This window comes from Montipora foliosa, chromosome 6 (genome assembly GCF_036669935.1).
Source record: "Montipora foliosa isolate CH-2021 chromosome 6, ASM3666993v2, whole genome shotgun sequence".
Taxonomy (NCBI): Eukaryota; Metazoa; Cnidaria; class Anthozoa; order Scleractinia; family Acroporidae; genus Montipora; species Montipora foliosa.
In genome coordinates this window covers 27,590,932-27,618,163 of record NC_090874.1, presented here as the reverse complement: position 1 = coordinate 27,618,163, position 27,232 = coordinate 27,590,932, and the positions used below count along the sequence as shown (strand labels likewise).

At 40.5% G+C, this 27,232-nt stretch overlaps 1 protein-coding gene across 1 annotated transcript in view; it reads left to right on the top strand.

Moving 5' to 3' along the window:
- LOC138007078 (WD repeat-containing protein 1-like) overlaps positions 1–27,232 on the top strand; it is a 42,737-nt gene that overhangs the window by 9,219 nt on the left and 6,286 nt on the right. Inside the window, exons 7-13 of the mRNA XM_068853793.1 lie at positions 5,815–5,895; positions 11,472–11,563; positions 17,168–17,309; positions 23,373–23,454; positions 23,714–23,870; positions 24,691–24,775; positions 25,721–25,831. Coding sequence (XP_068709894.1) covers positions 5,815–5,895; positions 11,472–11,563; positions 17,168–17,309; positions 23,373–23,454; positions 23,714–23,870; positions 24,691–24,775; positions 25,721–25,831 — 750 coding nt within the window. The remainder of the gene's footprint in view (positions 1–5,814; positions 5,896–11,471; positions 11,564–17,167; positions 17,310–23,372; positions 23,455–23,713; positions 23,871–24,690; positions 24,776–25,720; positions 25,832–27,232) is intronic.

The window sequence follows — 27,232 nt, the reverse complement described above, 5'->3', positions numbered from 1 at the left end:
CCCCTCTTTCCATCAGTGCTCCATTTTAAGGGTATTTAAAGCTACTTAGGCTACACTGAAAGGAAAGAAGTCGAAACAAGGATGTAAGATCCGGGGATCGAACTTGGGACCTGTTGCACCAAGGCCACGCACTAACCAACTGCCACCCTTGCTCCTTAAATCCTATTATCCTATTATCCACATGATGACGGCGAGGAAATGTGTTCAATTCTTACACATTTCGCTATTGTGAAATTTCTCAGTACAGGACTTTGCTCTGCCTACCTTTCTCAAATTCAGTACCCTGGTCCCAGAGGTTTTTATTGAGCCGCGAGAAAGCCATGAAGCGGCGAGTAGAGAAAACCTCTGGTTACCTTGGACTTGAACTCACTCTCATGCAGACGCCAGCTGTCAAATGCATCAAATTGATAAATTATGAAAGGAACCAATGGTAACTTTAATAGTAATCACGCATAATCTCGGTATTACTAATCCAACGAACCAATAATATTGACTTGCGTGTTTGTAAAAGTAGCAACCAGTCAGAGCCTGAGGGTCAGATCCTGATCCTGGCATCTGCATGAAAGTGAGTTCAAGTCCAAGGTAACTTTCTCTCAGCTCAAGAAAAACCTCTGGGCCAAGGCCCCCTAATGTTAACCAGGGCTCTATGTTGGGGACGTCATTTGCATAGCTTTGTAAATAGATTTGTTATGAAGATTCTGGTTCTTGTTTGTACGGAATGGTGTAACTTCAACAAAACAAACTAATTACATCTTTACACAAGTTTTTACTGACCTATATGTAAACAATCCTGAGAAGTTAGTGTTTCATTGTAATAGGTTTTTTGTTTGTACAACGTTTTACTCAAACCACAAAATAAATTAATTTGTGAACAATCCTTTGTGCTTCTATATAGTGAAGGTCATGAAATCTGACCGATGCTTATGAGAATGTGATCTTGAATTCGCAGATGGTTTTCATTGCGCTTAATCTAGTTTCTGATTATTGCGAGAGTTTTTGTGATAACTATAGACCTACAATTCTATCAAACCAAATTTAGGTTTATTACTGGGTTGCCAGTATGGCAAACCAGTCGGAAGGTGGGTGTCATTTCTCCGTTTTTCCGGTGTCAGGAAAATGGACACCTGTCTTTCCCCCTTGGATGTATCTTTGTTTGATTTCAAGGGGTAGTGGGAATGGATAGATTTTATTAGGCGTAGAGAATACAAACAATGGTGACGAAGTGGATTTAACGCAATTGGTGTTTTATTGGATCTTTAAACAAAATATACCCTATTGGAGCTCAATAATGGAACGTCAGTTCGATAAACACAAGCTGTAAAAAATGAATATCTGGAAACTTAAAAGCACAAATAATGGCCTTCAACAACAATTGCATCTTTCGCTGTCGGATGTCATTATTGAACCATTGTTTTTAGTCCAGAGGGACACCCTCTTTGTGGAATGTTTGTGAAGCCGTTCAAAAAACTCGCAGCATGTGTTTTATTGGGTGTAAAAACATTCGGCTATGCCTCATGTTTAAACCCCGATAAAACACAAATTAAAATGTGAAAACTGGTTTTTCCATGGAATTTATTGAAGTTTCTCGACATTGATTTTGTAGTGAAATTCGCTTTTGAATTTTGTGTTCGATTGGAAATCCAAAAAGATCCAAATTTTAAGATGAATCAGTATATCTCAATTAAACGCACACTTAATTTGTGTCTTTTCTGTGGGAAAAATAAACGCAGTTTGGGTGTATGAATAACGGAAGATGCGTTGCTTATCGGAATTACACTTAATTTACGTGTAATGCTTGTGTAAATATTTACACGTTTCGCACGTGTATTTCACATGTATTTTGCTTGTAAATCCACCATTATTGCTCACATTGTACACTTGCTTGTGTAAGTGCTGCTATTCCTGCGGCCTGTACTGTGTCTACATTATCTCCTTGAGAGAGCGCATCATGAAGGTGTGTAGCTTCGTTACTTGTGACTTGTAAATGGTCCAAGTTTCTGCATGGTAAAGGAGTGCACTGAGCGCAATGGCATGATACACTTTACATTTAGTCTTGATGGTAAATAATATTATGTTGGTTCCTTCACAATCTTTTCTGAAGCCTTACCCATTCTCAGGTTTCTTGGTCAAGTGTTGCAGATTCTGAGACTGTACTGCCTAGATAGGTGAAATTCTTGCACATTGTGAGCGGTTGGTTCTTCACATCGATTGGTATTGCCACATCAACACTCAGGTTTGTAAATGGTTGGTAGAGAGTTGCCGTCTTTTTAATGTTGATCTTAAGACTAAACTGTTATGCTGCTTTGGAAAATTTGTCAACTAGGACTTGCATATTGGTAGCACTGTGTGAAACGAGTCCTGTCGTTTGCGAACAGCAATTATCTGATGACTATCAGGCTAGTCGTGGTTGTAGATTTCAATTTTCACACATTAAACAGGTTGGCTTCCCTCCTAGTTTGGATGTATACTCCTTCCGTGATGTCTTTGAATGCCACTTCCGGCGTCGCTGCCAGGTAGATAGAGAAAAGTGTGGGCACCAAGATTTAACCTTGCTTCATTGCATTGGTGACTTGGAACCCCTTAGAACTGGTGTTGCACATAGTGAAACTGGCCTGCATACATGTACCATCTTGAAGGGACTTTACTATGTTGATAAACTTATCGGGCAGGCATACTTCTTGAGAACAGACCCTCAATGGGACATAGTGTCAAAGGCTTTGTTGAAGTTGATGAACACCATGTACAAAGGAATGTTCTGTTCGATGCACTTCTCCTGCACCTGGCACAGTTAGAAAATCATGTCCATTGTGCTGACCTTCCATTCCTGAAGCCACACTGTGACCCAGGCAAGTTAGGTATGCATTGAGCCTATTTAAGAGGATACGCAAGAGAAGTTTGCCAGCCGGCTATTGAGAGTATGGAAATACCATGAAAGTTCTTCCCACAGTCGTTTGTATTGCCTTGAATAATCAATAAGATCAAATTACATCTTAAAGTTTGTACCTGCAGTGAAGCTTAGTACACAGTGGAGACAGCAAATGAAGTTGAAACAGCAATGTGAAATTTTCTTTCAATGGAATCGCAACAGAAGTGATGTCATTTGCTTCTCTTCCCTTCTGGTCTGCTGGCTGTCCAGCTATCCTCTTCAGTTGAACTCTGGAATAACCCTGCTTTCAAGTCCTTCACGCAAACTTTCCATACTCCTTATTGCACCAACCACCCAACCCTAACTGCCTCACTTTTTGTGTTAGTGCATTACACGCTATGTCGCCGGGGTGTAAGAGCGTAAGAGTGTAAGATTGTCAGTGGTGCCAATAGGCCCACAGCGTGTGCATACTGTAAGTCAAAAAAAATAAACAGGTCTGTTGGAAGCGTGCTTGAGTTTCAAGAAAGTGAGCCCCAAAATTGGCAAAAATTTATGACGCTGATGAATAATAAAGCAGCTGCTAATTCCAAAATGATGGAATTACCTGGAGATAAATAACGTCATCTAGGAGAGTAAATTTTTGACTTTGCCGAAACAATGGTGAATGTTAATACTGTAAGTATTGTATTTATTTAGTTTAGTACCAGGTAGCAGTGTATGTATGTATGTATATTAATACGTATCGTAAGTATTATTTATATAAAAAAAAAGAAACAATCTTCTATGGTGAACCTCAAGAGTTGGGCTATTGTTATCTTTGTGTTGAATTTGCCATTTCTTGTCAAACTAAAAACAAACCTAACAATGTGTCATTTAATTGTTTCGAATAAACATGCAAGGTAACTTGATTGCGGCGCCCGCTGAATTTGATGTCACTTTCGATTTTGCGATTTACTTGTGTAGCCAAAAGTACAATTGAAAAATTGAACGTAGCGAAAATCTCCCAGAATGATTTTTGCTGATGGTAACACGGTTCAAAATTTAAATTGTTTTCATGTCGCAAATGTTGTTGTTGATGGCAAAATATTTTATTCTGGATCAACTGTCCTGAAAACTTCCTTCTGCTGTTCCTAAAAACTGTGTATCGATATTTATTTACCTTGCATCAATATTTGTTGTGCATAAAGCAGGCTAACAAAATCTGTACCTTGCTTAGTTCACATTTTTGAGCGTTAAAATAGAATTTTTGGTCCTATGTTTCTGTTACAAATTGGTATATTTGGTCACCCATCCAGATACTAACCCCGCTGGACAGGACTTAACTGCAGTGATCTTTGTATTAGAAAGCTGTCAGACGGTCAGAGTGCACGCTTAAACTTGTGGTGAAAAAGAAGTTGTGAGGGAACTTGAAAATGCTCAACATGTTAGCCTCGAAGCCAATGTTTCTTGATTCGCTTTTATTTTCTTCCGTCTTTTTGGGTTTTGTATTTTGCTAGTAACCACATGTCTCAGGGGGCTATTTACCCAAGACATGGCACTATTATTATACAAAGACAACTTGAATCTCCTGGAAGACAAAATGCAGCTCAGTTGACAATATGGAATAAAGCGCTGTGTTACTGCACTATCACACATACGCAATGCATACCTATTTTGACATGTATACATTTCTCTAAAGAATTTGTACAGTTCTGTTTTGAACTCCTTAGCCTTCCATCTGCCAACTCAAATTACTTAAGCTGGTGCTGAGAGCAGTTCCTTACTAAAGTGGTCTCCTTCACAGACAACCAGACGCATCACCCGACTGTTTCTTGTCGTTACAGAAATGCCCCCCTCCCCCTCCTAGAAAGGAACTACCAAAAAGTGTAGGTCCTTAGTACAAGAGTTCTTCACAGTATAATGTAAGTTTAGCAGTTGCAAAGAAGCCTGATAAAAAAAAACTCAGGCTTACAGGGGACTCAAACCTTTTTTCTACTTCAAAAATGCTTGTTAGCTTGCACAGTTTAGATCCTCTGGCTTTGAGTGTACTCAATGTACCTACCTCTACCTTTGTTGTTGACAAGTTGTGAATTTTGTCCCAGTTGTGTGAAACATGTCAAAAAGCTAAGTTCACATCTTGCCTTAACGACTGTATGTTTTGCTTGACAGTTAATTGTATCTTAAAAATCCTACACTATATGGGTTTACCAGTTTCAGCAGTTGGACTCCTTCAATTTGACTACTGTTGCTGTGATGTGGTCTCATTGATCAGTAGTCCATTCAGAAGATTACGCTAAGCTGACCACATTGCTGAAGGCATGGCCAGACCACAACACCAGGAACTCCATTCCCTACTCTTTTTGTCTAGTGTGTGGGATCTTTAACATCGTACAGAGCTTATGAACATTGAAGAGTTGCGAAACAGGGCCTGCAGTTTATAGTAGTTGTCTAAGAAGACTCGAAAGTCTAACCATTAATTTTGCGGATGTAATTACAAAGGCAGCACTTTCTCCTTAGTTATTTTAAGACCCTGAGTGTTAGTCTGGCTGGAGTCGAACTCACGACCTACCGCATGGCAGCCCGATGCTCAACCAGCTGAACCACACGTGCACTGTGACAACCCACCCACAAGGGTTTCCACAGGTTTCAAACTTTTGAGTCAGCTTTTGTCCCCATCCACACTGATGCATTGCATGTCTTGTTATTGACAAGCAATGTTTGTGGTTCTGTTTCTACTACCATTCTTCATGCAATCTCATTTCCATGAACCCTACTTTGAAGTGGCTGTCATCCAGAATACTATTGTCATCACAATTAATTTTTTGAATGACAACATCAGAGTACGAATTTCTTACCCAACATAACAGGATTATGGTCTCTGGCCAGTTTTGCATTTAAAGTAATGAGAAGGCTGGAAAACTCAAGGGGCAAATGCCAACCAAAATTTGAGATACCTATCTTTTTTATAGATATACATTTATGATGGAAAAGAAGGACAAAATGAAGTCTGCTTAGGAGGTGGAAAAGCACACAAGGGAGGAATTTATGGAGTGAGTATAGTATCACACATGTAAACATCTTACATGTTACATGTGCTATTTTCTTTGCAATTTGGACATGTCTTGGATTCTCCCAAAATATAATTATGTTTTAGAAAGGGGTTTGGCTTTTACAAGAGAAGTTGAAATTTTTGTTCAAAGGTATCTAGAACAAAAGAAAATTTTGCACAAATTCTGTAATCAGTTTTTACAGTAGCTAGTATTTAGTAATTTTAAACAGGACCTGTAATGCAATTGATATGCATAAATGAGGTGAATAAACTCTTATCTCATTTCATCACCAGGAACTGTACATTTAATGAATTTATCGCCAGTTACCAATGTTCTTCTGAAAGGCCAAAATTTAATAAAAAATGCATTTGGTCCTCTGCTTTTACTGGTTAGACTCCTTTGAAACCTTGATGATGGAAGTGACGTTTTTCTTCAGTGGGCCTGCAAATGCTCCAAACTAACCAGTCCCATGGGGATTAGGTAGTGCTTTGAATTAGCCATACAGTTCTATCATATAAGATATGCCACCCATAGAACTGACATCCAATGTAGTTTGAAGTGGTAAACATGTTTCCTCCATGAAGATCAACAGGCGTGGCATCATAAATATTTCTGATTAAGCTACAGTATGTTCTGTAAGAGCATCGGAATCCTAAACAACAAGCAAGTGCCAACAATTCCTTGATTCATTTACCTAGTGGTGGATATTTTTCTGAGCCGCGAAGCGGCAAGGTAAATATCCACCACTAGCCACTGACACTGAGGTGAATAGTTGTTTTTAGTATAATTATACTAAAGCAGTGAGATAGTATAGCACAAAAAGATGATTTTAACTCATTTATTCCTGCAAAGATCACAACATTTTCGGGCGCAAATTCCGCTGAAATTGCTCAGAGTTGAATAGCAAAGGATATAGTGTGGGCGCATATGTATGAAATGAAAGTCCTGTGGGCATTTTTTGCTGAAAGCAAGCCACTGCTTTAGATATGTCGAGGAGACTCTAGGGAACAGGAAAATACATGTTGCCAGCTTTGCAACCTGCTTTGAGGTTTTATAGGGGTTGTTTTAGAAACCCTTGTTAGACCTCGCATGAAAACGAGGCTACGGAATAAAACACACCCTAACTTTGTTTATTATTGACAAATCGTCGCCAAAATAGCAGGAGAGACGTAAATCGTTATCGTTGATATCATGGACACATACGTAACCAGTGTTTGTCACATGACTGGATGAGCATGGAAGCGAGGTTAGTTTACAAAAATAGCTTTTGACCTTTCGAGGACTTTCGGCATTATTTTTACTATTTCATAAAACTTAAACAACACGAAAAATGTTAATTTTTAGTTTAAACTACTCCGCTTTTGCTGTTACGAGAGGTTCACGTAAACTTTAGCATGAAAATGAGGCCAGATTGTTGTTTTGGACATTAATACAGGAGGAAGAAGTATGCAATACTCTCAACAAGGCTATCCTTAAGATCCTTTTGACAGTCTTACAGTTCACACCGTAAAGACACTGTAGAGTAAGCAATTGGACCTCCTAATTCTCTTTCCTTTTTGATCAGAAGACATATTTCCTGACAAAGATCTGCGTAACTGAATGGAACTAGGACATCCCAAAATTAAGAGAATTTAAATCTGAGCTACCGGCTAGTAGCTGCTCAGAATTTGTAAACAAAAGAAAAATCTTACATCATTCCACACTTGTCATTACCATAAAGACCTTGCTTACAATTTTGATGCTGGCAAAGGCCATCAAAACAAAATTGTGGGTCCTGAAAGGAAGACTGTTATCACTTTAGATATGGGCCTCTATCAACAGATGAAAAAGGTCCAGATGGGCCGGAAAGATCTTGAACACTTGATTCTTCATCCTGGTGAGTTGCGCATTCTCATGGCGCAACTCTGAACAATTGGGGGATTTATCGAAGACAGCGGCATTGATCTTTGCTGGAGTGAGGCTGACTTATATGGCCCTACAACTGTGAAGCAAATAGTCGATTGTAATCATGTCAAAAGAGGTCAAGCATCTCACATGGTTACACTTTAAGCTCTGTTTGTCATGTACCAGATTTTTTCCGTTAAGAGCCAGAACTTCTAGAATGTCTCTGGAAATTTTAAGATCTCGCCACGGCTTGTGTCCAAATTGTAAAGAGTGAGGTGCAGAAGGCGCATGCTGAGATGGTTGAAACCATCCAGTCTTCAGATGTCATTACGGGATGAAGGCATTTGATTTGGTGTTTTGCAAGTACATGATAATGGTTATGGACATGATGTTATTTATATCGCCAGTTAGAACAGGAGACTGGCTTCTACATCTGTCTGTGCTTCAATCGTTCACGAAGTATTTCTTTGTGTATGATTGCCTAAATTACCCCCTGCACCTTAGAAGAAATGGGAGTCTAGCCAAAGTCAGACCCCGAAAGTTATGAAGAATTCCTCAGTGAAACTGGGTCGTGAACAAGAACCAGGTCACTGTATTTTGTGAAGTTGGAGCTGACAATGCTCTTGAGCATCTCAATTGGAAGATGAAGAAGTGCCAGGTGGATTAGTTGGGATCACCTTGAACCCCAAACGCTCGAGTAAAGATTTTTTGATAGCTCCTGAACTTTCCCAGTTATTAGCGCAAGCCAAAGCATGGCAGGACTTTCAATCTTTTTCTAGGGAAAGCTGTCATCATCATGCTCTTACAACTGATGCGTTTATAGTCGCGAAGAGAAAAGTTTAGAGAAACTACTGACTACAATGGAAAGTTTTGCCAATCCATTTGATCAGGAAAGTGACACATAATTCAACCTGGTAACGAAAGATGTGATTCCAGAAAATGTCAAGGAGGATCTCTGCGAGCAAAGTATTATGGGGAAAGACTAGTCCACAGATTTGTAGAAGAGCAGACAAAAGGACAAAAAGTCAACCTCTGGGACCCCATGAAGAAGCAAAAGCTCTCCACTTGGAAGACTGCAGGGAAAAAAATTAAAGTAAGAGTTGACAACAAGACTGTAGAGCTGAGCAAAGATAGGAATTTGTTTGTGAGAATGATCTTCGTATACAAAAGTCGACTAAACATTGATATATCAAAGAAGCTGCGCGTACCTATGAGTTTTTCGTGGTACCAAGGTGAGTGTCTGCAGCCAATGGAACACTACTTCGCTGCTCCCGCAAAAGTACCCTGATGGATATTTCAAAGAAGTTACCTGTAGATGTACATGAACACAATGACACTGGTGTCAATCAGAATGGTCAGCATACAGAGGTGCAAATGAAAGTCTCAGTTGTAGTTGTAGACAGTTCCACAAATCGCTGCCAGTGTAAAAAGAATGAACTTAACTGCAATGATCTTTGTGGATGCTCAGACAATAGAGAGTAATGTAAAAATGTGCTTGATGACGATTCTGATGAGAGAAATAAATAATAAAGAAGAGGATGATGATCATGATGATGTCGCTGACGTGTAGACTGAACACGATTTATCTGCTGCTTCTAGAAGAAAAAGAAGTTATAGTACTCACTATGAGGGAAATTTCCACTTTCAATCACAATAAAAGTAATTAAAAAACGTGTTAATTTAGTTTCTCTAGATTAGCCACTGAAAGCCTCGTTTTGATACTGTTAAAGTTAACGTGACCCACGTGTAACAGCAAAAGTGGAGCAGTTTGAACTTAAATTAGTATTTTCATGTTAATGTAGTTATGGAGCATTAATAGTATTGTCAAAAGGTCAAAAGCTATTTTTGTTAACTAGCCTTACTTTCATGCTCATTCAGTCACGTGACCAATCATGTGACAAAAAGTGGTTACATATGTGTTCATGATATGAACGGTAACATCGATTAGTGTCTCTCCTGCTATTTTGGCAACAAATTGTCAATAATAAACGAAGTTAGAGTGTGTTTTATTCTGTAGCCTCGTCTTCATGCGTGGTCGAAAGAGGGGTTTCTAAAACATCCCCTAAAAAGCCCCAGAGTAGGTTGTAAAACTGGCAACATGTATTTTCCTGTTCCTTAGGGTTCCCTCAACATATCTAAAGCAGTGGATTGCTTTCAGCAAAAAATACCCACGGAAATACAGATGCTGCCAGACTAATATCTGGACTTTGAGTAGCCAATCAGCGGGCACGTTTAACACTTTCCACTGTTTTAGAATTATACTAAATTAAGTTATAAGCGTACAAACATCACCCCTAAACAAAACATATGACATGATCCTAATGGTAAGCGGAGGAAGTTTTCTTAATTAAAGAAACATCCTCAGTTGATGTGTTCTTCCTCAGGCGGCTTTCATTGTGCTATACTCTCATCAATTTCTTGAGAAACCAAAGAAGGCAGAGTAAAATTCAAAAGATGTACTTATTGCAGTTATTCCCATGGATGTTCCCGGAAACACACACTAAAGACTTAAATAGTTTTTTTCACTTTAGAGGGATACCAGTAAAGACCCAATTTGGAATTTGTAAAAACATTCAGCTTACTGGTACAGTAAATTAATTATTTTATAGAGATACAGCTGTAGGCCCTAAAAATCAAGAGTTTCATGGGATGTCAGCCCTTTAACCTTCCATTTGTGTCTTGGGAACACTTGGAGAAAATCGGATTCTCCTTTGCAGGAATTCAACCCCTAACCTTCCAATAATTATTGTAGTTAGGATACCCAACCACTGAGCTATGGGAGACTGGTGGGAGCTAGGCAATTAAACAATGTTCTGGTGACAATAATACTAAGAACAATAAGTATTTATCTCAGATAGTACACGCTCTGTGATGAACTAAAATAATCATCAGGCCGTATTCAACAGTATGGCCTGCTGTACGGTCCATAAATTTGTAGTAATGTTTAAAAAACGAGCAACAGTGTTTCATCAGGGTTTAAAAACATGAGGTGTAGCCGAGTGTTTTTAATTTCTTTAAAACACTCTCTAGCAAGTTTTTCATGTCATTTCCATTACATAAACATGTAAAACTGTTTCAAACAACCAAGAAGATTGCGTTTTTCTTCAACTAGATTCCTTTCCCGTGTGGCTGATTACCACAGAGATATAGTAAACATCTTACCTAGTTTTCTCGGTCTGTACTGTAAAATTACGGATCCTTGTTTTTTCTCATTGATTTATGGTGTTTGCACCATAAATTAACAGGAAAAACTCTTTCCATAATTTAACAGTATGGACCTCAAACTTGGTTATTAAGATGTACTGGTATTTATTGTTCTTTGGATTAAGAGAGATTTCTTCTTGCCATTGTAATTTTACAATACAGGCCTGGGTTCCGTAAGGTATGGTTAGGGCTAACCAGGGTTAAATACCATGGAAACATAGATTTTGATAGTTCTTAACAAATGGTTAGGGCTACTCAGGTTTCAAGCAACAGGCCCCAGATGTGGAAGATGCCTTCTTAGATTGATCCAAGTTGTGGTTAATTCGTAAATTAAGATATAGCCCCTCAGTGTTGCCAAGAAGAGACTTTGAGATACGGTGTTGGTAATCTATCGGGCGACAGTCGACCGACTGTCAGTGGAGGTGAGCTGTTCTTCGCTTTTACCCGCTCTCTGTGAACTCAGAGTATTCTGCCGTTATTTGTTTTAGTTGTCTTGGAGTAGTGATAGCAAGCAAATTCTCAGTGCCTCAGCAGACAAAACAGCAAAAATCTGGGACATTGAAGCAAACACTGCCAACACGTAAGTTTTCATTTCAAGGCCATTGTTATCATTATTTTCATTGGTCACCGGTTTGATGAGGCTAAATATCATTTAGGCTAAGTTAAAACCAAGCCAATGCAGCAGGTTTCTCCTCTGATATCTGGGGAGACTCCAGGGAGGTGTGCAGAGGCACTGCCATGTGCTTTGGCTTGAGTTACCTTGTTGCTTTCTGGCTTGCTTTTAATTAAACTTTTTGGTCTCTGAAAAACTGGGTTCTTCATTTGCTTCATGGCCCATTTTCTACAGAAGGCAAGCACTACAGTACTGTGCAAAAGTAATGAGAGCGAATTTCGACAAAATTTGAAGAAATTGTGCGATATTTCGAAGGAGGTTAATTTTCAGATATATTTCAACGCAACTATTGTTACTGGGGTGCCAATATGGCAATCCCAGTCGAAAAGTGGGTGGGATTTGTTCGTTTTATTTTTTTTTCCGTGTCAGTAAAAGTCTTGCCTGTCACTCCCCTGGTAAGTGGTGTGTTTGTGCATAGAGCCTTCTGCGCTTATTTTCTTAGGATCGAGAGGGTTGTGGAAATGCGTAGATTTCTCTGGAGGACACAGTAGAATCATTAACTAAGGCTGCAATGGCGTCGAAAGTCATGTAACACGAATGGCGTTTTAGTGGATCCTTAAACAAAATATACCCTTATGGAGCTCAATAATGGAAAGTCAGTTGGATAAACTAGCCAGGCGGTGAAAAACCAACACCTGGAATCTCAAAAGCGACGAGTAATAGACTTTGACAACAATCTATCGCATTTCTAAAATAATATTTTACCAAGTGTGCTGTTATGTAGAACACTGAAACCAAATGGAAAATTCTCTGGTAACTTATGAGTTCAACAAAGACAGAGAACGATTGAACGAATCGAACACCTTACGTGGATCTGTGATCAACTCTGCACAGTCTTCAGGTAAAAAAAATAGTTGGAAATGTAACAGCCAAGAACTATTTGAAAGAAAGCTTGTCGTCTATTTTGTGCTTCATTGTTCAAGGAAAAGGTTCTTCATGGAAATGGTTTGATCCTGAAATTTTAGTTTGTTGCAATATTGCGCATATTTGACACGATTGAGTTTCTTCTCTTCACGCACGTAATGAAATAGAAGGGGTTTTTCCTCTAATAGCAAATATGTTGTTTGTTTCAAAAAATTGTTCGCTGGAAAAGGTGGCCTTTATGAATTATCATGACTTTGTTTTATGATATGCGAGCTTAACTGGATAGTTTTTATGGCAATAGTAAAGCATTTTCTTGTCAAAATGAGGTTAGCATCTTTCTGGTGTGTTAAGTTAATTAAATCGTGACTTTGTATTTGCCGTCTGCCGCGTAACCTTGATTTTCCCTTCTCAAAATTACCTCTAGAACCTACTTTTTGGGTAGAATAAGCTTTTAGAATGATGTTCTTGTTTTGCATAAAGCAAGCTAACAAAGTCTGTACCTTGCTGAGTTCGCATTTGTTAGCGTTAAAAGCATTTTCAGTGCGATGCTTCTGTTTTATGAGGGGTATATTGTTTTGGTCTCCCATCCAAATACTAACCCCACCGGACAGGGTTAACTTCAGTGAACTTTGGTATTACAAAGCTGTCAGATGCTCAGAGGGCATGCTTAAACTTGTGGGGAAAAGAAGTTGTGAGGGAACTTGAAAATTATCAACATGTCAGCCCAGAAGCCAATGTTTCTCGCTTCTCTTTTATTTGTTATTCTTCAGAGACTGGAATGCTGTAGTTCAATACCACACAATTCAGTGCCTTCTGATTTTCTGTAACACGTACCATAGGCAACCCAGTGTATATTTTGACTTGTTTATAATTCTGCACTTAGCTCAAAAGCGAGGTTTTTCCGTGGTAACTGTTGCTAAGGCCTCGTCGATTGCTTGCTTGATCGAAGCAGACGTCAAGGATGCTTGACTTGTTTATATTTTTTTAATGTCGGATAACTGTGCCATTACAGGCCGTATGTTGCAAGACGGGCTACAAAATTGGACCTGAGGACCTTATTATGATCTTCCAATAAAAGACATTTACCAATCCGCTGAAGATTTTATTTCAAATTAGCATATGTTTTCTAATTATAATAACAATTGGAACCGGTACTTATTGATACTCATAACAATCACTTTCATGTGAGATTATTATTCTTTCATGAGCAATCATGCCAAAAGTGACGACTTATACTCGAAAGCGAATTGAATCTCTTCTTGGGCAAGGTCTTTATCCTGTAGCGATATTCAAGGAATTGATGACTGAAAGCTTATCAGTAAGTTATCCAAGTGTTGCTAGAGTTGTTGGAAAGATCACGCTTACTGGATCTACAGAGAATTTTGCTAGATGAGAACTGCCAAGGAAGTTGAATGAAGCAGCAAAGGCCTTTATCAAGTCACAGATTCTTTTCATTTGAGAACAGAGAGAGCCTGGGTTTGATGCGTGGTTGTTTACAGATGGTTGATATTTCGCTTGTTTGAAATTTCCCCCTCTCCGATTTTTCGAAGCCCTGAGCGAAATCTCATTCTATCTTATGAAATTGGTCGACTTCCATGAAATTTCGCATGCCAAATGTGCGAAATTTCCAGCGAATCTTGGACGAATTTTTGACAAATTTCGATGAGAACAAAGCACGAATTTTGTCGAAATTCGCTCTTATTACTTTTGCACGGTACTGTACTTCCTATTTCTTCGCTTATAGAGAGTTTATGCCGCCGAAACACACAACGCGCAACAGTTTGAGGGCTTATAATGACATGGCCACCAACCCAGAAAACTCAAACTTTGATCTTTCTCCCGTCAGTCCAGAACTGTCAAGTTCTTCCTCCGCAGGCTCAGCTAGTATTGCACCTGGTTAATCTTCGGGCCCTGGTTTATCTCTGGAATCGTTAACTGCTTCCATCGTCAAGGCAATTTGCCGGCCCCTTGACTCAGGACGCCTCAATGATCAAACCATGATTTCATCCTCTTCGGCCGCTATGCCTTCAGCAACAACCAGTTTTTCCTTTCCAGGCCCCAGTTTGCAAGTTCCATTGCACAATTACCAGCTTCTCCTGGCGTGGGTGGGCATATGTCGGTTCATTGCTTTGTTAATAATAATATGTTCCCTTCCAGATGGCCCGATTTAACTCTATATAAGCTTTTGGTCTTACGCACGTACTGCCAATTCTAAGGCAACACCTGGTTGACTTATGATAGAGCGTTTCACGAACATGCAGCTGCTGCTCGATTCTAGCGTTACGACATTCCTTCACGGAAACCAAGTGGGAGTTCCTCAGCAATTGCTTGCAAGTCTTGGAATAATGGTTTTTGCGTAGCGCCCTCTAGCAAGTGCCGCTTTGTGCATCGCTGCTCTGTTTGTTCTTCCAACCAGACCAATCAGATCCCCAAGCCCCAATAGCAAGAAGCTATAGTAACTGTTTTGCCATTGGGTTTCCGTTCATCCTTTTGTTTTCGCCTTATCCATGTAATTCATTAAGCATTTCATTTTGGAGTGTGTCCGTTTCTTCTTCAGTTTGTACGGCTCTTGGCTTACCCCTTCACCCTGCAAAGAAGGTGGGTCCTACCACTTGCTTGGTTACCCTGGGCATCGAACTTGACTTTATCAACCAATTGGCCCGTCTGCTGACTGACAAAATAGATTCTCTCCTTAATCTTCTCCATCATTGGGCTTCGTATCGGTGGTGTACCAAAAGACAGCTCCAATCCCTTATCGGCGGCCATCTTCACCACGCTGCTAAAGTGGTTTGGCCTGGTCGTGCCTTTCTATGCCGCATGATAAATCTGCTCTGACATTTCCACCGAGATGACCATCCCATCCGTGTCAGCACTGAATTTAAGAAAGATCTGCAGTGGTGGCTCGGGTACTTTTGGGTTTACCCCGGCCTTTTTCCCCAGTCAATTTGGAGATGTTCAGTGATGCCTCTGGGTCTCTGGTGTTTGGCGCAGTCTTTGGCAAAAGCCAGTCCTCGTCTATTGCGTACAAGGACATCTTTCCCATTGTTGTCTCTGCTCTGTTTGGGGTTCCTCCTGGTTAAGACAAGTTGTGCTTTTCCGTTTTGACTACGAATCTGTGGTGTACATTTGAAACTCTCGTATATCTTCAACCCCTGATGTTATGCATCTCCTCCGCTCACTTCTGATGACAGCTGCTAAGCATAATTTCATTTTTACTGCTCAGCATGTTGCTGCTACTGACAACAAGGTCCCTGATGCCTTGTCTCATTTTAATTGGCAGGCCTTTCGTCATCTGGCTCCTCATGCCACAGTCAACCCGCCTCACTTGTGGGAGATTTTAACTTGCCAAGCCTAGAACAGGACTGCTTTGCCATGGTGGCCCTGGGTTTGGCTCCCTCTATGCACGGTACTTACAAATATGGACAGCTTCGTTTTGTCAATTTTTGTCCTTTTGGCTCCACCCTAGTGGTTCTCTGTGTCCTGCTAATGAGTGGACCCTTTGCTTGTTTGCTAGCCATCTCTCCTCTTCACTTTGCTCAGCTTCGATCAAGATTTATTTATCCGCTGTCTGTTCCATGCATATTGACCTTGCAGTTGCATGCAGCTTCCTGACCCATTGGTTGACTGCCTGCAGTTGCAACATGTCCTGCATTGGATCAAGCAGACTCAAGGATCACCAGGTTCCTCTCACCTATTACAGACTACCACATGCTTGCCTGCCGATCAGCAGGTTTGCCTTTCAGTATTGGCTGTTGCTGCATATTGCCTGTGGTATTGCTGATACTGCTACTGAAGATGTTGGCCGTTTTTGGTTTGCCTTGTCCTTTGCATACTGCCATTGTCATTGCAACTGCATGTAGCAGCCAGTGCATCTGCCTTGTCAGGCTTGGCCTGCTGCTTTGCCCCACACGTCTTGCTGGGGCTGTGGGTATTAGTACTTGGGGTGTTTTTTTGGGGGTAAGGATGGTCTCTGATCCACAGACCCTCCTCTCTCCAAGCACCTGCTTGCTTGGTGGATATCCAAGGGAGGTAGACTGTGGCTCGGTTGCCATAGTGACCTCTTTGCTGCTGAGGAGAGTGTTCCTCCTCTCTTGCTACCTTTACAGCACCTACCCTCCAGTAAATTGTTGTAGTGTTTTAAATGAGGCTAAATATCATTTAGGCAAAGTTAAAACCAAGCCAATGCAGCGGTTTCTCCTGTGATATCTTGTGGGACTCCAGGGAGGTTTGCGGGGGCATTGCCATTCGCTTTTCCCTCCCTCCCATGTTTTAGGGTGAGTATACATTCCAGACACTGGTCTCAGTGATGTGTTGACGGGTGCCATGGGAGGTGGACTATGGCTCAGTTGTCATGGTGACCACCTTGCTGCTGAGGAGAGTGTTCCTCCTCTCTTGCTACCTTTACGGCACCTACCCTCCAGTAAATTGACGTAGTGTTTTAATTACTCATTGCAGCAAAAGGGTTACCCATCAAATAATTTTGGTTGCCTGTTCAAGAGACATAGTTCAGATCCAACTGCTTCACATTTTGGCAATTTGTCTCCACTTGCATCATTCTTCCTGTATTCTCTGGGCCCTGCTCTTGACTTAACCTAATCAAACCTTCAGCAAAAGTTTTGGGAGTAAAAGTGATTTCCTTTTTTTCAGTGTGTTTACATTTGGCGACACAGTTGACGATCAGCAGCTTGGATGCCTATGGCAGGGAGATTATCTTCTCACAGTTTCACTCTCTGGGAACATTAACTACTTGGATACAAATAATCCCTCTTCTCCCATGAGGATTATTAAGGTAGTAAATGTGATGATGATGATGCTGCTGATAATAATAATAATAATAACAATAATAATTATAATAACAATAATAATGATAATAATAAATTGGGGGTAGTGAACACCAGCAATGGATATTTCAAGGGGACAGCTTGTCACTGCTTCTTTTTGTATTGTCATTAATACCATTGACACTTGTGCTGAGGAAGGTAAAAGCCGGTTACAATCTTGGGAATGGGTGTGGCATCATCACTCACCTGCTGTTTGTACATGATTTGAAGGTCTATGGTGAGTCTATGGTGAGTCCAGGTGGACTCACTTGTCCAGACAGTGAGGTTGGTCAGCAAAGATATGTGCATGGAGTTGATGAGAATGGGTATGAGTACTTGGGTGTGCCAGAGGGTGCAGCTCTTATGCAGAAGGAGATGAAGAAGAAGGTGAAGCTGGAGTATTTGGGGAGGGTGAAACTGGTGGTTAGGTTGAAGTTGTGCGGTGGGAATTTGATTAGGGCGATAAATGCATGTGGTGAGGTGCAGTGAAGGGATTTGGAATTGGAGTGATCAGGAACTGAGGGCCATGGATATGAAGGCAAGGAAGAGGACAATGTTTGGGGTTTTCCACAGGATGGGGAGTTTACATGTAGTGAGGTTGTACATGGAGAGGAAGGATGGCAGAAGGGGACTGATCAGTGAGTATGAATGTGTCATGGACGAAGAACGTGGTCTGTCTGGATATGTCAAGTTGAGTGAGTTTGGCATGTGGTGAGTGGTTGTCCTTGTTTTGCACAGAGGGAGCAATAGAGGAGGCATGATCAAGTGGAGTTGACCATGTACTTTGTGAGCTTTGTCAGGAGTATGGTGTGAAGTGTCTTGATGTGTGGTATAAGGAGGTTCCAGATGAGGTGAGGATGTTGGAGAATGGGAATGTGGAGATCTGGTGGGATAGGAGTGTTGAGACAACACAGAAGATGGATCCATCAGCTAAGGAGTGGACGTTTGTTGGTTTCTTGTTTCCTTGGGATAGAAACATGCTGACCAAAGAAGATGAGAAAATAACTAAAAGGAAATAAAAAAGATGCATTGGGCAGTGCTCAAACTTAACGGTCATCCACTTGTCCAAGACAAGTAAAAAATTCTGAAAACAAGTAGTTTTCTTCCCTACTAGTCCTCTGGACGAGTAAAGTTATCACTCTCAGAGAAATACAGGTAATTTTTTTTTTGTACTGTACCAAGAAGTTCTAAAATCCTCGGAACAAAGGAAGAATTGCCAAAGATTTCAAAAACGAACAGGCAAAAAGTACTAGGCATTCTCTTGCCGAATTATTGGTCTGGGTTCTACTTGAAACAAAATGCACTGTGTGATACAGTATGGCAGGTTTTTGTTTCAAAGGTCTGAGTGCCGCCTGGTGGGCCTTCTAGGCTCGTAGCAGACTTTAGCTTTACCTTTTTACGGGTAAATAAATACTATGGTTGTGTTTAATTGATTGCAGTTTCATTTATTAACTTTCAGACACAAATGACATACATTAAAAGAAAAGAAAATGATAATAGTGACCAGTTGTTTTGCTGATGGACCAGTAAATTTTAACCCTACTTGTGCTATGGACGACCAGACCCAAAATGTAATTTCGAGCACTGAATTCGGGTGTCAATGAAGGTTGTACAGTTGGTTGGTGTTTGGTTTTTTGAAAGATCTTAGGTTCCAGATTTGTGTGAGAGGAATGCTGGCCTCCACAGTCATTGGGACTGCCCTAATCGTCCAGAAGATACTTTAGTCTCTAGCCACAGGTCCAGAGCCGAGCCTAAGCAGTGTTTACGCCTGCAGAGTTTGATTGCTTGCAGGCTTTTCTGTTATGAATTAATGAATGAAATATTATTGTACAATCCCAAAATGGGTTTTTTAGTGAACAATACAATGATAATAAAATAAAAAACAATAAAAATACATTAAAATTAATTAGAAAGTGCAAGACTATTATTGTTTTAAAAACTCTTCGAGCATCATTCTTTGCTTGAAGATTTTTCTTAAAGTTTACTGAACCTTTGCACCGTTAAATTTTTATCTAATGAATTCCATAAGTTTACTATCTGGTACTGAAATTTCCTCTGACCAGCAGCAGGTTTACATAAAATAATGTTAAGCTGTTGGGGATTTCTTGTTATGGGTCAGATATCTGTCCTCTAGTTACAAACTTTGACATCAGGCAAGTCGAAATGAATTCCATTCTTTGCTTGAAGATTTCTCTTAAAGTTTACTGAACCTTTGCACAGTTAAATCTTTATCTAATGAATTCCATACGTTTACTATCTGGTACTGAAATTTCCTCTGATCAGCAGCGGTTTTACATAAAATAATGTTAAGTGGTTGGGGATTTCTTGTTATGGGTCAGATATCTGTCCTCTAGTTACAAACTTTGACATCAGGTAAGTCGGGCACAGCCTGTCATACACTTAAAGCAAAGATAACATCGTGAAGATAAGCTGTTTTTTTACGGGGAGCCATCCCAAGTTTTTGAGTAATAGAATTATGTTTTAAAATTTCCTTGCACCAGTTATTATGTGAGCTGCGAAGTTCTGGATGAGTAGTAATTTTTGCACTTTATGGGTAGAGGTGTTAGACCAGACTGAAGAGCAGTAGTATAATCTACTAAAAACAGGCGCATTTATGATTGTCACTAATAGGTTGGGGTTAAATGTCTGCTTTGCTCGATTTATCTGAGCTAATTTGCTCATGCAAGATGAAAGTGTCACTAAGATGTGGTTATCATACATACATACGTACGTACGTACATACATACATACATACATACATACATACATACATACATACATACATACATACATACATACATACATACATACATACATACATACATACATACATACATACATACATACATACATACATACATACATACATACATACATACATATATACAAACTTTATTCTCGTCCCAAAAAGGCTTTTCAGAGAATACGGCAGAGTAGGGTCAAAAGTTACACCGAGATCTTTGATGGACTCTGGTGGCACTAGTTCCTTTCCGAGGAGGGAAAGCTTTAAATCGGATAATCTGCAGAGGGTGCTTGTGAAGGGATGTATCCGCATTTATTAGCGAGTTATTGGATTTTCTCAAGTGTTGTTGTTCCCACTAAAGTGAAGAATTGGTTGAATTCATTTGCTATGGTCCTATCGTCTCCACAAAGGCTCTTTTCGCCTGCTGATTTCTTAGACATACATGATCCAATGGTCTTCCACATAGTGTTAGTATCATTTTCTTTTTGTGTGATCTGATCCTCTACAAACGTTTTCGGGGCAAGTCATAGTTGTTACTTCACTTATAGCCCAACCAAACAGCAGGGTCGTTTGTTCACCTTGCTAGTTTTTGCCAATAATTCCTCATTTTCATTAACGCACGAATGTTATCATCAATAAATTGACAGTGTCTACGTCTCGCTTTGATAGTTTTAAAGGGCATGTGTAGGTTGAGCACTTGGTTAAAAAGGACATCAAACACGTTCAATTTATCTTCGACATCATCGAACTGGGCATTTGAGGTAATCTTCAAGAAACGCTTCCCTGTAGTTTTTGAAGCTCCTCATGGTAATATAAATAGGTTTGGGGCGTGGGGGTCTTTACATTTAGAGTCACAATAATGAGTTTGTGGTTGCTTATTGAGTGAGCAGCTACTATCACTTATTGTGGGTATCACATCTAATAAACTCGTGGAGAGCCGAGGTTTTCTTGTTGGTTTGTTGATAACCTGTGTGAGGTTAAAGCAGTTACAAAAATCCAGTAGGGCCTTCGGTTCATGTTCGCTGGGTCGAAGTTTATTACAATTGAGATCGCCTAATATAAAAATAGGAACATCAAATGACGTTGCTGAAGTGGGCGTGAAGCTGACGTCAGCAATTGAGGGGTACATCTTCAGTATGGTACGCTGTACATATAAAAAATGACTAAAAGATGATAGTAAGAAACGGTGGAAGACATCCTGTGGCTCAAACACGCTGCTATACCTACCCAGGAGCAAGGGATTCAGAGACCTATGGTATGTTTAGATTTAGTATAAGGCCATGAAGATCAAGGTGGTAGTCAAACTGTATGGTAGCGAAGACCCTGCGATGAAAGTGGCATGGGAGTTTGACAAGTGAACGGATGAGCTTGACAGAAGCTCTATGGTTTAAGAAGCGTCGAAGTGTGCGGAGGAGTATAGAGTTGAGCTTAATCTCAAGCATCCGCGGCCAATGAGAGCAGAAGTACGCAAGTGCCAGGTAGAGAAGTTAGAGGAGGAAATAAGGAATCAAAGATGGCAAGGTGGTCTGGTCACAGCCAGGGTAGAGGACCAGGAATTGAGCACTGATCCCTGCTTCTGGTGGCCAATGCAATGGAAAACCTGCCCAGTGCATGTTTGATGTAATTATATGAACAGCTTTTACCGACACGGCAATATGCCAACAAGAAGACTCAGAAGGGCCCTGAGGGTGGAGTTAACTGTACATTATGCGGCAATGCTTAAGAGAGTGTGGCTCACATCTTGTCGTGGAAAGTGATGTTTTACGAAACGCTACATTATTGGGGAGTCAGAAATGAAATACCACCATGGTACTCGCTAGTCAAGCCCATGCACTTTTATGCCTCAAAGGATGTGACAGCCTCCTGGGACGTGCTGCTGTTTGCTGAACACCAAGAGGTTATTTCCAACCGAGTTGATGCCAAATTATCAACAATACCAAGCAAGTGATTACACTTGAAATGATTGTACCATGAGTGAGCAACTGGGAAAAGAAGGGTGAAGAGAAGACAAGACCCTCAAGTACGGCCCCCTTTGGTGGGAGCTTAAGCAACAGTATCCAGAATATGATATACACTAGTGTAACATGATCACTGATGCCCTCAGGGGGTGGTCACAAGAGTTGGAGGTGACGATTTGCAAGCTGATGGGGAGTAGGAGCTCAGAAGTCTTAAGGAAGATGCAGAAAGTTGTGTTATCAGGAACACTGAACAGGACCTTTAAGGTCGCAACGTTTTTTTAGTTTTTTAGGACGGTGTTCATTGCCAGGACTTTTAAGGTCTAGACCTGATAGGATTATATGTTCTTAATTTTTTATTTATTTATTTAGATGTTTCTTTGTTAGTATTATTTTTTTACTCGAAGGCTCACACTGGACTCCCTGTGTTGCTTGCTTAGTTCTTAGTATACAGTCGCATACGTTGCTCTATAATAAATAAATAAATAAATGATATTACACGCCTTGGGAGGCATGGTGGCCTCATGGTCAGTGTGCTCGAATCCGGATCGAGTGGTCCGGGTTCGGGTCCTGGCCGGGGACATTGTTGTTGTGTTCTTGGGCAAGACTCTTTACTCTGACGGTGCCTCTCTCCACCCAGGTGTATAAATGGGTACCGGCAAATCCAATGCTTGGGGTAACCCTGCGATGGACTAGCATCCCATCCAAGGGGGAGTAGAAATACTCCTAGTCGCTTCATGCTACAGAAACCGGAGATAAGCGCCGACCTGATGGGACTTCCAGTCTCGTAGCAGACTTTACCTCACTTAGATGTGCAAATACTCTAATCTTTGCAGAGATTGAAACTGTTGGATAGTGACTTATCCACCAAATAAAGTTATACGGCCTTTGAACAATTGGGGCCTGAACCTAATTGGCTGTAGACAAAATGACTTCTTTTGTTCTGTGGTTGGAAAATCTGAATATCAAAAAAAGTGTGACATCAATGTTTGTAAACTCGAAATAATTTATGGCTATATTTTACAAAATTAATACAGATATCGATTTTTGTTTTGGACAAACTACTTGGCCATTTATTGAGCTGTGAATTCAATCTCTAATTTTATGTACCACAATGTTTATTCACCCTTGCAAGATTTTACAGTTCCTAGGAACTCAATAATTAATTTTAATTCAAAATAAGTGAAACAGATTGACACGTCGATTTTATTTGCGTTTTTGAAGACTGTCTTGTATGTTACTATGCCACTGATTTTTGAAGTGTATTTTAATATGCAAACCACTCTAGAGCGTGGCACGAGCTATCCACAGCATGGCTTTGATTTTTCTTGCAGGGTCATAATAAAAATATCTTGTCCCTTGTATCAAGTCCAGATGGCTCTACTCTGTATACTGGAAGCTTTGATTCACGCATCTGTATCCTTGTCCAGAGCCTTTTTTAGTCATCCTCTTTGTGGTAATGTCCTCGAATGTCCTTCATGTATTTGGTTGCTTTTGCCCCCTAGATCTATTAAAATGTCAAACTTGCTCCACAAACGTAAAGGTAGTATGAAGTATTTGGACTCGTTCAAAGCAGACATCCTTTTTCAGCAGTCAGGAAGGTACAGGTTGTACTAATGAAGCCTTCTCCAGTTGTCGTAATTATTAGCACATGAAGATCCTTAATAAAGTGCAGGTAGGTGGAATGTGGAATCTGGAGCATCTGACACGTTCAAAGGCAAAGGTCACACAAATCAAATCACAGATATGACTCTGTGTGGAGATGATTATTTGGCAACTTGTAGTATGGATGACACTGTGCGACTGACAGAACTGAAGACACTGCAATATGGGTAAGTACTTAAATTGAAGGTCAGTATCCACTCTGTGTAACATCTTGAATTACAGGAATTTACTCCCTTATGTTCTTATGAACTACTACTGATCAGTCAACTTCTGCCTGCTTGCCAAAATTTTTCAAGTTAACTTCTGCTCCTACATCTAAAGTTCACTGCACATTCAGTTTACAGTTTTTTCACAAAAAAACCCTGCGTAAGTTATACCACCCGTAGCCTATCTCCATGTTCAACAAGGCTAATGGATTCTTTGACTATCCCACAGCCAAGACAACATTCAGTGCTTCTCAACACAAGGCAAAAAGGCACAACACTGAAACGTTCCCCATATGAAAGCGCTACTAAGACACTGTCAATACACACAATAATTGGTTTCAACGTCCAAGGCAGTGTCATCCATTTGTACCATTTATTGGAGTAGTTTTCCAATTTTGGTCAAATGTGTTATAAATTGTCTAATTTTTTGTCACAGTCAAGAAGCAATTGTATTTAATTGTACTCCTCTGACAGGAGCTCATGCCTGAGCTGGAGTCTACCACTCCCTTTAGTCTCATTGAAGTCATTGTTTTCTATGACCGTTCATTTTTAAAACAGTTATAGTGCCTCTTAGCTAATCAACACAACGTCTCCATCGACTTCACAAATTCATAGTGGTCAGCTCCTGCCTCTGACACATGTAAAAAACACAAATAGCAAGACTGGAGAATGAGACTGTTGTGATAAAAATTTTGGGAATCCACTTTTTATTTTCCTTCATCATTTCACAACATAAGGGAAAAATATAATTAATTCTGAAGCCTGCATTGCTCGTTTTTAGTTCTCATAGTGTAGGATTGGGGAGTGAGCCAAAGGGTATTGCAGGTGGAAAAGATGGTCTTGTAGTTGTTCCTTGTATCAATGAGGTAAGTGCAAATTGCCATTCAGTTAAGTGAGAAGTGAATAACTGTAAACACACATGAAAAATAGCGGTTTTGGGCCACCTGCTTCTCTGGCCCTAAAAACCTTGCATCATGACCGCCACTTTTTGGGGCCTGCGAGGCAGGTGAGCTCAAAACCTCTTTTTTTACATGTGTGCGGAGGGTCCCCCAAATCTGTGTTTAAAAAGCATGTGGTGTCCATTCCCGGCCGTCGTGCCTGTCACAGTTGGCATGGCTGCTGAAACAGGCATTGTGTATTCGCCTCTCACCAATGTGGCCAGATTCCATTCCCTACTCTGCACCAAGGGGTTTTTCTCCGGGTACTCCGGTCTTCCTCTGTCCTCAAGAACCAAAATTTGATTTGCATTAATTTGTTAATTTCAATTCACAGTGTCCCAATTAGTGCTCCAGCGCAAGAAGATTAGACTCTTTAAGCTCCTTCTCTTTCCTTTTTTCTCCCCTTGCCTACACAGAAGGTCCCTTGTTCAATAGGCTAGCGCCTGCGAGAGGGGGGCTGGGACGGTTTTCGGGAGCCGTTTGAGCCTTGCCAGATGTGTCAGTGTCAGGCGTGACAGGCGTGACAATCCTACAGCTGGGAATGGGCACCACATGCTTTTTGAACACGGATCTGGGGGACCCTCCATACCCCTGTAAAATAGCGGTTTTGGACTCACCTGCATCGTAGGCCCCAAAAACTGAAGGGCAGGCACAACACGAGGTTTTAATTGTGGGGCCGCAGAGGCAGGTGGCCCAAAATCACGATTTTACATGTGCGTGCGTGACCCATAGGAATATCTGAAATGCCAAAATTACACAACTAAAGCTACGTTAAGACTTGTTTAGTTGAAAAATATTTTTTTTGAATGAAAAGTTTGATTGCATCATTATGCAATAGATTTTAGCTGCTTTTTCGTTTTGATCTTTTCACAGATTGCTGTTTTGCGGGATGGTCATCCTGTGTTTTCTCTGCCTGTTGATTATGAGCCTCAGTGTGCAGCTGTGAATCCTGGACAGACGGAGGTTGCCGTCGGAGGAATCTCGGTACATGTCCTGCATTATTTTCATTTTAGGGAAACTGTTTTTATTTTGAAACCCAACCTGCTGATTTTCTTTATGAAACAACCTCTAATTTTACATGCCAGGGCATTGAACATTCTCCTTACTGAAGACTCAGAGGATTTAATTAAGTATGTTGTTGGGCTCATTGTCCTCGCACGGCTTTATATACCCCTCAAAAGAAACCATCAGGGACATTACTAATCCTACTACCGATGTATTTTTGGGGCTCACCGATTTATCAAATTGCCCTTACCAACAGGGCTTACCTGTATCCTCGGTGATCGTGGGATTCGCGACAAAGTTCCATTACTTGTATGTAAGGCGAGCAATGCTCTACTTACTGCTATCAAAATTAAGTTTTTTTTAAAAATTAATTTGACAACAGTCTTCTTCTAAAATTTGTTCTTCAAACATCTTTACATGATGTTGACAGAAGCCCGTGAAGGAAGACCCAGCTATTTGAAAGCTGCACATGACTACACTGTTCTTTTTTATTTTAATAAGAACCCTTCTTGTGAGAACGTTCAGGCTGAGATTAACCTCAAATTTTAAGAACCCACCAAGAACGGACCTACAATTAGGCTGAGAGCCAGTTAAGAACGTCTTTAATTTGCTCATTATTTTGGTTTTTGTGTTGGTGAGTAGTATAAGTAAAGATGAGTGGCATGATCACCGTACCCATTCTTGTAACATTCCTAAAAAGTGTGAAATTGTGTTTATTGGGGTGAAAATCACTTACTTCTCACCCAGACTTTCGTATCTTTCTAATTGTTGGGAAACTATTAATTTGTGTCCTGTTTGGCTGAGTTTTCAACGTACCTATGATCCCTTGCAGGCATGGTCTTTCATACAGATATAGAGTTTTTAAAGTTGTTCGCTTTTCGTTTCCGGTTTGGCTCTATGCCTTCACGCTCTGTGAGCTCTACTTGTCAGCAAGTCTAAAACAGATAGTAAATTTTGAGGTAAACAAAAAAGTAAACGCACAAAGCTTTCACTACATATAGGCTAGCATCTCCTCGTTTAGGTCTATCGACACCCCAAACACTCAGGTTAAAGCGGATTTGTCTCACAATTCCTGAAAATTGCCCCCAAAAAAGGCCATGTGACCTCCAAGGAAAGGTTACGAAGCCTTTTGAAGGTAAGGGCCGATTTACATGCTACAATTTTGTTGCATGTGACAAGCTTACAAACTGAAAGGCCTACCACATGACTTGCTATTTACACACGCACGACATGATTTCACAGATCACTTACAATGTGACTCTGGAGGACTGGGGGTGTAACAGAGGGAGGGGTTTATAGGCAGTTGTTGGAGGAGCTGAAGCTCGAAGACGATGACACTTACAGGAGATAGTTACGAGAAAAGTGGGCCTGCCAGTGCTT